The 13,404-nt window shown below is 40.9% G+C and overlaps 1 protein-coding gene across 1 annotated transcript in view; it reads left to right on the top strand.

The window, feature by feature from the left end:
* Positions 1 to 13,404, top strand: part of LOC136261922 (E3 ubiquitin-protein ligase rnf213-alpha-like) — a 132,326-nt gene that overhangs the window by 79,059 nt on the left and 39,863 nt on the right. The window contains exons 48-52 of the mRNA XM_066056016.1: positions 6,278 to 6,385; positions 6,439 to 6,524; positions 6,655 to 6,819; positions 6,891 to 7,026; positions 9,965 to 10,302. Coding sequence (XP_065912088.1) covers positions 6,278 to 6,385; positions 6,439 to 6,524; positions 6,655 to 6,819; positions 6,891 to 7,026; positions 9,965 to 10,302 — 833 coding nt within the window. The remainder of the gene's footprint in view (positions 1 to 6,277; positions 6,386 to 6,438; positions 6,525 to 6,654; positions 6,820 to 6,890; positions 7,027 to 9,964; positions 10,303 to 13,404) is intronic.

Consider the following 13,404-nt stretch of genomic DNA (forward strand, 5'->3'; position numbering starts at 1 on the left):
TCCACATAAGCCTACAACACATTTCCTATAAGTGGTCATGGCTTTGTGCATGGCTACAACCTTCAACACACTTTACTGACAAATGAGCGTGGCTCTACATATGCCTACATACAGTATCACACATTCCAGATAAGTGGATGTGGCTCACGAAAGAAGCTGGCATGACTAGACAATGATCCATACAGTAATGATTGGTTAGTGGGTATGGCTCCACTTAGCCTACACATATCAGCAGACATGACTTTGTGTATATCTACAGACTGCAACACACCTTACTGATAAATGGGTGTGGCTACACATATGGCTACAAACAGTAACACAATCTTGATAAGTGGGCATAGCTCTCTACTACAGAACTAGACTATGACACATTAATAACTTCCACTTTGTCACTCACTTGCACACATGGATCAAACCCGGATATTGTATAAGGTGGGTCAGACCCAGATGACTTAGACAAAAGCTGACTGAGATGATTCGGGTGACCCAACCTGGTTTCAACCCTAGCATGTATGTTTCTGCTATGAAAAAAACTTGTTAATCAAGTTTACTTGCATTTTTAGTTTAGATTTAAACTTTTTGAATATAATTACATTTTGTGAGATTTGCTGCATGTAACACTGGTATTTCTTTTGCGCACACACAAAATACAGCATTTTCATAGCTCTAATACACTCTATAAAAAGAAAATAGTTCATCAATATGGTCAATCTTCCATTGATAAACTGCAGCGGTCGCCATGCCATCCCACTTTTTCTTTTTGCTGCACAACGCTCGTAGCTTGAAAAGATGGCGGACACACAGTTCCAAGATACAAACATCGACAATATTCTAAAGGACCCAATGAAACGTTCGGAGATTCTTGGACTTCCCGACCCCTCCGTCCTTACCCCTAGTGAGAAGGCTATAGGCGGAGGCAGTCCTCTACCCCCCTCAAATGTGGTGTCCTTTTCCGATGTTTCCTACTTGGAACCAGGCAGCTGGGCCTCACATGGTGGGACCGTCGTGGCCTCACATGGTGGGACCGTCGTGGCCTCACATGGTGGGACCGTCGTGGCCTCACATGGCGGGACCGTCACAGCAACAGACACCGCCAGTCTCCGACGATGTAGGGACCGAAAAGGACGCCGAATCCAAAGACGACATTTGGAGTTGGTGGAGTTCGACCCTACAGTAGACACTCCAACCACATGGACCCCATCGGAGGCAATGACTGCTTTCCTCGAGAAGCATTTCAACTGCTGTCTAACTGACAGTGAAAAAGATGAGATCCTCAATGATTTTTCTAACACTCCGGTCCTCAATGCCTCGAAGCTAGATGAAGATGTCGTAGAGCAACTAAAAAGTAAAGGGAAAGACCCTCATTTTGGTCAGGAGAAGGTCCTCTACAAGTTACAGGAGGCTCTCTTAGATGTGTCCAGCCCTCTTATGTGCCTCTGGGAAGATTTGACCAACCCCCGGGCTGAGGTATCAAGGAAAGAGACCATGTTGTTTACCCAGCATGCCCTTGTCCTCCTCGGAAGTGCATCTAATGCCGTAAACCTGGAGAGGAGAAAGATAGCCTGGGCTAGAATCAACCCAAGCTTGAAGGGTCTAGCAACTGAATCTTATGACAAGAGGGAGGACCAACTGTTCGCACCAGGCTTTCTGGAGAAAGCCTCCAAGAAGATTGAAACGCAGAAAGCTCTGGCCAAAGTCTCTTCAGAGTAGGCATCTCGGAAGCGAGCTTGGGACCATGATAAAACTGATCTTCGTAGTTTTTTATCAAAAGGTGCCTCTGCGAAGTACGGCAGCAGGACCCAGTGCCACTACAAGCCGTACAACAAACCACATCACCACAGGCCACAGCAGCAGCAGCAGCAGCCATAGAAACCAAGAGGCCAGCCACCTCGCTGCCCTACGCAAGCCAAATACTCCAAATAAGTCCTGCACAATCATCCACGAGCACGGTTTCACAGTTAGCACTACCAACAGCAGGCAGAGTGAGTCACTGTTTGCACAGCTGGAAGCAGGTTACTTCGGATCCTTGGATGCTAGAAGTAGTGAAAGGCTACCATCTGGAATTCTCCCACCTCCCCCCCCCCCCCCCCCCCCCCCCCCCCCCATTTCAGGCATTCCCGTCCCACACAGTGGCCAAGTCACCTTCAGATCAAATGCTGATAGAGGAGGAGATACAAACCCTGCTCCAGTAGCAAGCAGTGGTCAAAACCATCCCCAGCCAGGACCAATTTGTGAGCAGAATATTCTTGGTCACAAAGAAAGACGGCTCCTACCGTCCAGTGATAAACCTAAGGCCACTCAACTGCTTTATTCAGAAGTACCACTTCAAGATGGAGGGAACCAGGATGATAAGAGACCTACTACAAGTGTCCGCTTGGATTTGCTCCATCGATCTGAAAGACGCCTACCTATTGGTGAACATCTTTTGGAGACACTGACCGATACCTCCGCTTTACATGGATAGGGAGCACGTACGAGTTCACTTGCTTACCCTTTGGACTGACCAGTGCTCCAAGAGTTTTTACAAAGCTACTGAAGCCTGTGATGGCCTTCTTGAGGGGCCAGGGCCTAAGAACCATCATCTATCTGGATGACTTGCTGATAATGAATCCGTCACTGGCAGTACTGCAATCTCAAGTGAACCAGACGGTGTTACTCCTGGAGTCACTGGGCTTCACTATCAACAAGGAAAAATCCCAGCTTGTGCCTTCCCAGCAGATCCAATTCCTGGGTTTTCAGGTGGACACCACAACCATGAAGCTATTCCTCCCTGAGGACAAGTTGCAACAGATCAGCCAGATGTCCCAGAATCTCCTGTCCCAGCAGACAGTGTCACTCAAGAGTCTTTCTCAACTTCTGGGGAAGATGTGTGCTACTACCCTAGCAGTGCTTCCGGCACCACTATGGTGCTGAAGTCTCCAGCAACTGAAGATCCAGTCACTCAGACAGTCGTCGTTGTATGACAACCTGGTGACTCTGGACTCTCCTTCCATAGAAGAGCTGACGTGGTGGAGCACTCAACTACACCTGTGGAATGGGAGAGATGTCCGTCACAAGGTACCAGACATAACTATAGACACGGATGCTTCTCTGACAGGTTGGGGGGCAGTCTGCAACAGTGTATGCATGGGGGGACTGTGGTCCCCAGAGGAGAGGATGCTCCACATCAACTACCTAGAACTCCTAGCCGGCTCCTTCGCAGTGCAGTCCTTCACAAAGGACAGGAAGAACATACCGTATAGTAAAAAACTTTGGCGGTAAAAAAGTGTGACGAAACCCTTCTGTTGAAAAAATTGGCGGAAAAAACTTTGGCGATTGAAATAATACTCGATAAAGTTATTACCGCCAAATATTTTACTGTACGGTACGTAAGGATATTAAACAACAAGGTGTCAACTCATCAGTTAAGTAGTGTAGTAAGTGTATAGGTAGCTAGCGTTGTTGTTGTAGAATGTAGTAGTACTTTTGTAGCTACCGATCTAGCAACGTGGTAGCAAAGGCGCGTGCTTCGCGGCTATCTCCTTCGATTCAGAGAGCGACCGTATTTACTTTTCCAGTGAACTCCAGTAGCAGAGGTTATCACGTATATCAAAGCATTTGGCCAAATCCATCGCGAGACGATGAACTAGCTGACGTGCGAACGGCCGGGAAGCCGGCTGGAAATTCTATCCCAAGGAGTGCTTACACTGAACAGTGGGACAAATTCCTAGGAATGATTTCATAAGTCAGCTCGATCTTTATTGCGTGGTGGTACGAACTAGCCTTCATCTCAAGTTCTAGTTACTCAATGTGCTCGTAAAATAATTGGCGAAAAAAACTTTGGCGAATTGAACGCTATTCGCCAAATTCGTCAAAGTTTTTTACCGCCAAAGTTTTTTTACTATACGGTACACGTTCATCTCAGGATGGACAACAGTACTACTTGCTTTTATGTCAGCAAGATGGGGGGGACCCGCTCACCAAATTTGATGGAAGAATCCTGCCGCCTGTGGCGGTGGTGGTGCTTGCAGAGAGACATAACCTTATCAGTGGAGTATCTACCTGGAACGAGCAACTGGGTAGCAGACAGGGAGTCATGTCAGGTCCAGACGTCAGCAGAATGGAAGCTAGACGAAAGGGTGTTCAGGAATGTGTGCCAGAAGTACGGACCATGTCAGGTGGACCTATTTGCTTCACGTCTCAACCACCAACTGGAGAAATACGTAAGCTGGAGACCGGACCCATTTGCAATGGCAACCAATGCACTGCAGATCAGCTGGTCAGAGCTGAAAGGGTGCGCCTTTCCCCCATTTGCTCTGATAGGTCGGTGCCTTATGAAGGTCAGAACAGAGAGGTGCACAGTGCTTCTAATAGCCCCATGCTGGAGAACTCAGACTTGGTACCCAGTCCTGCTGGAATTATTAGTGGATTACCCAATTTTCCTGCCAGAGCCTGAGAGACCCTCACAACCAGCTACATCCGCAGAAGGTTCTTCAGCTTGCTGCCTGGAGAGTATCCGGCAGCAACATACTTCAGTCGGAGTTTTGAAGCAAGCTGCAGAGTTGCTGGCAGCAGGCTGGAGCAAGGGTACCAATACAGCCTATCAGTCAGGCTGGAGACGTTGGCATAGCTGGTGTCATTCAAGGGAAATTGATCCCATTCACTGTGGGATCCAACCCTTTTAAGATTTCCTCACTGAAGTGTTTAAAGATGGGCTTGAGTATCGCTCCATTAATGTCATAAGGTCAGCAGTTTCAACAACTAGTGCATCCCTAGAGGGATCCCCCATAGGCCAGCACCCATTAGTCTCACAGCTGATGAAAGGAATTTACAATTCCAGACCTCCTAGGCCTCGCTACACGTGTACGTGGGATGTTGATGTAGTAGTAATACACCTCAAAGGACTGGGGAACAATACCAGTTTGTCTCTAAAGACACTGTCAGGAAAGCTAATCCTCTTGATGGCCTTAACCGTGACTTGTAGAACATCGGAGCTGCAGGCATTGGGTCTACGTTTCAGATATTTCAAGCCAGAAGGGGTATTATTTAGGCTGGCTTCTCTGACTCTGACTGAGAAGCACAAGGTTGGCAGCTCCCCTAAAGAATGCTTCTTTGGGCCTTCCCAGAAGACAGCAGTTTGTGTGTAGTCCAATGCCTCCATCAGTATGAGATCACCCAACCTTTTCACCAGTTAACCCCAACCACTCTTTCTCTCCCATGTGCAGCCACACAAACCAGTCACTTCACAACGGTTAGCTCATTGGATCAAGGAAATGTTATCAGAAGCGGGCATTGATACTGAGACATTCAAGGCACACTCTGTCAGAGGAGCATCAAGTTCAGCAGCACTGAGGAAAGGTAGTGACATCTTACAGACAGTAGATTGGTCAAAAGACTCTACCTTTAAATGGTTCTACTACAGACCAGTTGTTGATGATGGTTATGCCTCAAAAGTACTGAACTAACTGTGGCATTTCTATAATTATAATGTATGCTCCATGACATGATTGTTATTCTGTGAAGTGATTGATAATGTTAGATGGCAACTGTAATGGTATTATATGGTAACCGTAATGGTATTATGGTAATCGGTTTATATGGCGGTCAAAACGGTGTGCACAATCAGTTTCGTGAATTACTGATTATAGGTGATGTGTAGATATGGAGGGGTTTTTATTTTACACGCAGGCAAGTTTTGTTGCTTGTATGCTTGGAAAACAGGTTATATATGTATGTATGAATGTGTGGGTGAAAAGGTGAGCTTTGTGTAGGGGCTTTGAAGTCTACCAGTGTTACATGCAGCGGATCTCACAAAATTTAATTGTTGATTTGACGAAGGCCCAAGGGGCCTGAAGTTAAATCATGATTACATGAATGAGATGAGCAAATGTAACACTGCCCTCCCTGCCCACATAATGCACCCTCAACGTTTACATTGCTCATCTATTTACTTGCAGTCCTGCCTCGCTCTCACATCTTAGGCAGCAAAATGTCAAAAGCGGGATGACATGGCGGCCGCCGCAGTTTATCAATGGAAGATTGACTGTATTGATGAACTATTTTCTTTTTATAGAGTGTATTAGAGCTACGAAAATGTTGGTTTTTGTGTGTGCGCAAAAGAAATACCAGTGTTACATTTGCTCATCTCACTCATGTAATCATGATTTAACTTCAGGCCCTTTGGGCCTTCGTCAAATTATTATTTATTATTATTAGTACTTTACAGTGACCAGCACTGAAGGTCTGACAGCAACAAATCAACAGTTATGGTGTCGTTTGTTATGACATGTCATCTTAGGTTTGCCGCAACATCAACCAAATTAAAATTTGTATGGAGACAGGAAGAAGTGTGATACTTCTCAACTTGGAAAATCTTTATGAGAGTCTCTATGATGTACTCAACCAGGTATTAAGATTTTGTGTGGAATTGATCAGGTATAATTTTTTACGCTTCTGTAGTACTACACTCTGTTACCAGGAAAACGATATGTAGACCTTGGTCTTCAGACTCATCGTATTAAATGTAGAGTACATGATGACTTTAAGTATGTTGTTACATATTACCATGTATCCTTTCCTGCAATATAGTATTGATATTGCATGGTGTTTTATTTGATATATAGGTTGATATTGATTGTTGATATAGGTTGATTCTGTTTTCATTACCTTCTGCAGGTTGATACTGATTGCAGAGAAAGACAAAGTTTATAAGGAATTCCCCACACCACTGATTAACAGACTTGAGAAACATTTTGTTGTTACCTCAACTGTTCTGACTGAAAACCAAAAGAAATTACTGACTGAAGTAAAAGCTTGGGCAAACAAATATGCTTGTGTTAGGTTAGTCTAATTATCATTTTGTTATTATGTTGTGGTGCAAGAGTTGACTGAAAAACATTTTGATGCTTTAGGGATTTTAAAGTGGGAGATGCATTTGTTGGGTATCAAGATGACACTCCAGCTGCAGTAGTGTTTCAAGTGACACATCTGCTGAAGAATTATGAGAATGAAACTGGTGATGAAGCTGTTGTACAGTGGAAAGCAAAGGTTGTTATACTGTAATATACCACTTGGCACCTCAGATAAAAAATAACTACAGAATTATATTTGACTTTGGTCATCATAATTTTTTTTAGGCTAAGTGTTCTGTTGTATTGAGTGGTGAAGTATTGTGTTGTTCAGTGACTAGCATCACTAAATAATTCTTTTCATGATACATGGATTGTTTTTAATACATGTCAGCCATATTAAAGATCACAAGCTCAGATGTATTCATAGTCAAAATATGTACACTTAAGTACTTAGGCCACATAAACTCAACTAGTAGTTTTTCAACCCTGCCCGCATTGCCTTTATATTTTCTTATCACATAATTTTTTTTATCACTGCTGGCTGAGTGCAGCCATGTAGCACCTTTATAGTTGGTGACTAACTAGAGAAGTCTAAGAAAATTGCTTTCTGAGTCATTTAATATAGTAGCTAATTCAGCTATCCAGTTAATAAAAAAATCTGCCCTACCATACTGTTTTTTGAGTATAAAAGGATAAGAAGTTAATATTCAAGTTTATGTGGCCTTGACTACATATATATCTTACCTTAGGTCCATAACCAGGGTTGGATGGCTAGCAATAGTACCACTAATATCAATGAATCCCATAGTTGCTTTTATGTATAGTACAGCATCGTGTAGCATATATGAATAACATTTCATGAGTATCAAAGCTCATCCCTTTAAAGCCCATCCCTTTAAATCCACAATCAATATCTGTGCATAAAACAAATAGAGTGAATTTAGGTTTGCCTTTTTACTATTAGGTGAGTGCACCTGATTGGTATATAGCATAGCCGCATTTAATTTGTCTGATATATATGCCTAACGGGGGCAGAGGAGACACCTTTATTTAAGGGGGCTAGTAGCTTGGTGGTGCCATGGCCTAGTTATACATTGAAGACATAAAAAAAGGTCACAACCTGCTGACAATAGTTGCCCTTCACCAACAATATCTCCCTATTTATAACTACACTGCTCCTCTGAAGAATACTGTGACTGCTCTATTAGAGTATCTCGAATTATTGATGCTATTGAGCTAGGCTCTCTCAATGACAGCTATAGATAATTTTAGAGGGCTAAGCCCCCCATAATCTTTTTCACATGAAGCTACAGCCCCCCTCCCTCCCCCTTCTCCGCTGCCCCTGATGCCTAAGGCCCTTGGGCTTGGGGTTATTTATAATAGTGTAAAGTAATTTAAAAAATAAAATATTGGAGTAGAAATCATTGAAAAAAAACTAAACAAACAAGAGTCAATCAAACCAGCATGTTAAACACACACACACACACACACACACACACACACACACACACACACACACACACACACACACACACACAGACACACACAGACACACACAGACACAGACACACACACACACACACACAGACAGACACACAGACACACAGACACACACACACACAAGCATTGAAACCGGGTCATTATTGCTGACCCAGATGACCCACTGACCCGGATAGCAATCTGGGTCAGACCCGAATTTGACCCGGATGTGACCCAGATTAATTAAAGCCGAAGCGTGCGATAAGAGCTCGGTTTTGTGTAGTCTCGAGCAAGCGAGGCTACGTTTTGAACGTTCGATTCGTGTTGAGTAAATGAGTAGTTATGTGATAACTAAGCCGGTAAGTTTATAATTTAAAATCAGTCAGTGGGTTTTGGTTCCACGTAGCTACTGTGAGTTTACAAACAGCAATTGGGTATGGCGTCGTGCATACCTAGTATTACAATTTCCCCGATATATTGAAGTGGGTGTGGCTCAAAAAAGTACTTATCTTGCTGCAAGACTAGACTATATATAACTCTTACAATAATCGATTAGTGGGCGTGGCTCCACGTAAGCTTGCAGACAGTCAACGGACACATTTCGTGCTACAGACTACACTTACTAATAAATGGGCATGGCTGAGCGTATGTTTATACCGTGATAAGTGGGCGTGGCTCACGAAAGAGCTATGCGACTAGCACTTATAAGTTTCCATGTCATCAAACGAACAATTTCGTTTCTCACGTGATCCAATCCGGGTCAGACCCAGATAATTTGTAAACCGGGTCGGACCCGGATGACCCGGAGAAAATGTGACCCGGATGACCCGACCCGGTTTCAACGCTGACACACACACACACACACACACACACACACACACACACACACACACACACACACACACACACACACACACACACACACACACACACACACACATACACACACACACGCACACACACGCACACACACACACACACAGAGATCTCTATTCGAACTCAATGGATTAAGCAAAGAAAAACAAATAGTTTCCATAAATCAGTAGTAGATAAGTACTGAGATGAGAATGCTTCTGTAAAAATGTTTATTTGAGTCCAAACGGAGATGTGTGTGTTTGTTTTTAACATACTGACTCTTGTTTCTTTTTTTTTTTCAGCATATTTTAATTTTGAAAAAAAATTTTACACTAGTTTGTTTACTTTTTATAAATCCATTTATGGATAGCTAACATGATAATGAAAAGTGCTGGTAGGGCTTGATATTACACACTACTAAACATGTATATCAAGTCAGTCATCATGTACAGTAGCTGTTAAGTGTTCAGCTAATATTAAAATCACCAGTGTATTGTTTCCTGAATGTACTTTGTACCTATATTATACAGCTTTGATATATCATTAGGCAGTGTATAGCATGTTGTGGTCAGCAATGTTCATTTGAGTATGGCTTCTGGTACATGTGCACACATGTGCAGTTCTGTGATCACAATTAGTCAAGTATTATAGCTTATACTTAATTAAACTATCTAGTGTACAAATTTGTAAAAACTGAAGAAAATATTATGAAGGTTGTGGTAAGTTGCAGCATTGTTTACATTGAAGAGGTGTATTATTTTGTGTACCACAGTAATACATATATAATTTTTGGTTTACAGGCATTGGCACTGAGCAAACGTCTATTACTAGAGACTGCATCTCCTGATTCCTTAGTAAGATTAAAAGCTTTAAGAAATGACCAAGAGTTCCATAACTGTGTAAAGATATACTTTGAAGAGCAATATCACTCATGCCTTGGTGATCTACTGAAGGCAAAGTTGTTTGATCCTCAAAATCCTAAGGAGGGTCTCTTACTTCATGTGACAACTCACAGTCACTTGATGTCACGTGTTGACACTAATCTTCTTTACCATTCACTTGGCTTGAGGTCTAATCAAGTACACTGTTTCCTTCTGCAAGAATTTGATACTGAAATGGATTTCTCAAATAAAATTAGGTATGCAACCAAGCTTTGTAGTTACCATAACCATTTAAAATTATTGCAATAATGGTAATGTCTTTATCACTAAGAGGTTCATACAAAATGATGGAATCTGTTTATTACATGAAAACATAGGGAAGTGCTAAGGAGTGTTTCAGTATGATAGTACTGTATAATGGTACTGTATATATATTAGGGATCATGAAGGTTTGTGCTTTTCTGGCTAAGATTGTCACCCTAAAACTAGTCTCACAATGCTTTCATGGTGCCTTGGCAGTATTGGTTAGTTGTAACCAAGCCGAAAAGTGTCTTCAATACAACCTCAAATGCTTTGCTACGAAATTTTAATTTTATTTAGTGGAATTTTCTACTGACTGACTGCCTGACTGACTGACTGATTCCTTCAGAGAAGTATAACTCGATAACGGCTAAGGCTACAGGTTTGACTTTGTACTTTTTTTCTTCTTTTTTTGATGTTGCTTAAGCCTGACTGCTCCCTTTATTATGTACAATGCACGCTTCATGGACTTACCTGTGTCCTCCTTTGTGCCTCATTTACCTTTGCTGACAGTCCAAGGTGTCATTCACCGTAGCGCCATGTGATAGCTTCTCTATGTTGATGGGAATCATCCAAGTTTTTCATTGTGGCTGAACCAGTTTTCCCTTCTTGTAGTATTCTTCATTTGTAATGGGTTGAACATAGCCGAAAATGAAGCGCAATGGCCACTTCACTATTTCAGTAACTGATTGTTGGGGTATGTGTTCAGATGAAAATATTAAGCCTGGTACCATTCCTTCCATTCTAATGTGGTATCCATGGTGGGTTCACCAGTCATAACGATGTTATAAAAAGTAAACAAACAAATATAAGGAATAATTAAAATTTTTAGGAATCATAGAAATAAAAAGCAGTAAAACAAGGAAGATCGCCTACACCACTAGTGGACATTTAATCCCTAATTCAGTTGTGGGTATAGACTGAAGTAGGGATTTAATGTCCATAATTATATCTTCAGGTATAGACTGAATTAGGGATTAATTGTTCACTAGTTTATATATCTTCAGGTATAGGCGACTTCCCTTGTTTCACAACCTTTTATTTCTATGATCTCGTAATCGAACTTAAAATTCTTACTTATACTTGTAATTTATAGAATACCGTGTATGTATGAGTTTTTGAGGTACATAATTTTCGTGGGTTAGGATTTTTTGTAATTTTATTTTCATGGATTACTCGCTTTTCACTCAGGTTACCATATTACATAGCTAGAGATAATTTTGATAATCATTTAATTTTTGAGGATCAAAAGTTTGTGGACAGCTAAACAACTGCAAAATCTGTGAAAATTACTTGTAACACTGAAGTAACCCATGTAATCACAGTTGTTGTAAATTATAGCTTCAAGGACTTGGCAATAAATGGTGTGTAACATATGGGGACTGTGAAATAGCTAAAAAGTTGTTTTTTGCATGTAAATAAGTAGGTTGTAAAAAGGTTTCAGTCTGTAATATTCCACAGTAGCTAACTCCTAAGCAGCAGTGTAATAGTAACACTGCTGAGCACCTTGTTTACAATGACAACTCATGTCTGTTAATAGTATAAAGTGTGCACCATTTTAAAATTATTAATTTAAAAATGAGGTAGGGATCTGAAGAATAGAAATTATTGAAACAAGAGATAACAATAGAGGTTTTCCCACAGGGCTATATTGTAATACCATCATTCATATATTATCACTTGCATCCTACTTCATTTTTTTAATGCACTAGTTTGTTATTTAAAAATTTTTTTATAGCATATAGCTATGATATACACATGTGACTGTTCTATTAGAATATCGAACATGGCTGTTGTATTAGTACTGTAAAGTCGGGTTGTTAAGCGCATGCACTTATAATTTTCGGAGAAAACTTTTCATAAAAATCATACTATCTGTTAGGCGCGTACGCCTAATAAATAATTATGGTGAGTGTAACACGGAATCACTACGTTGTAATAGAGTAGGTACCGGTCACCACGCCAGTAGGCAAGGATATTTGACTCCATTTCCGGTAGTTAGGGTGCTAAGACCTTTTTTGTGCACTTTTGGATAAAAGCATGAAACTTGCCACATAGTTTGTATGTATCATAAATGTTATTTTTTGATAGGGAGCCACCTCAGATTTGACCTTTGGTGACCTTTACATCCAATTTAATGCTTAAAAATGATCAGTTTTTCATCTGTCTCACCTATAAATGGTTCAAAATTCACAAACTTGGTGTCAAATTAATGCTCTTGCTCTGAAGAGTATGCTAACATTTAAAGAAAGTGCATAGCTTTTACTATTCCAAAGTTACAGCCATATATAAGAGCAAAAAGTAGCCCTATTTTCTCCCTCCCACACACATCATGCTATGGTACTTAAACATAGTGCAGATTTGTACTTCCAACATAATTATTAGATGCTGAGTTAGATATGTGATATCATTTACAATTGTAAGGTGGAACCTGTCTTATAGTGGCCACCTGTGTTAAGAGACCACATCTCTATAAAAATTAACTTCAAGACATACGTAGAATGTACATTGCACAGTAAAATGCACTGCATACTAAGATAAAACACTTGGATAAAATGGTGCTAATGCCTATGGAATATAAAATAGCCAGTAGCTACACTTAAGCAAGTGGTATTTTATTTTAGTTGTCACCCTGTAACAATGCCCCATTCTATGTGTATCCTTAATTGCTGTATATACAGTATATCAAGCATTATGTTGGCGTGCTGTGATTGGTAGTACACTGTACAAGGAACTAGCACTAAACAGTGCTTACTAACCTAGTGATCAATATGTGCAGATGTAACTGCCAATTCCATTACTATCTCATTGCAACCCTACTGACATTACACAGTAAACTATACAATAAATACAAATAAGAATATTAAGAAAACTATTAAGTTACTACATTCCAGACAACTTATTTTAAAATATAAATAAGTCGCGCTACTTTAATCTTGGACAAATGTTTTGATTTTAAAACCTGCACCATGACCAGTACCTATATATGGTATGTATGAGTAATAAATCATTTTTACCTAGTTTAGTTGCCTGTGTAAATTTTCCTATTATATATATTG

Source organism: Dysidea avara, chromosome 7 (genome assembly GCF_963678975.1).
Source record: "Dysidea avara chromosome 7, odDysAvar1.4, whole genome shotgun sequence".
Lineage (NCBI taxonomy): Eukaryota > Metazoa > Porifera > Demospongiae > Dictyoceratida > Dysideidae > Dysidea > Dysidea avara.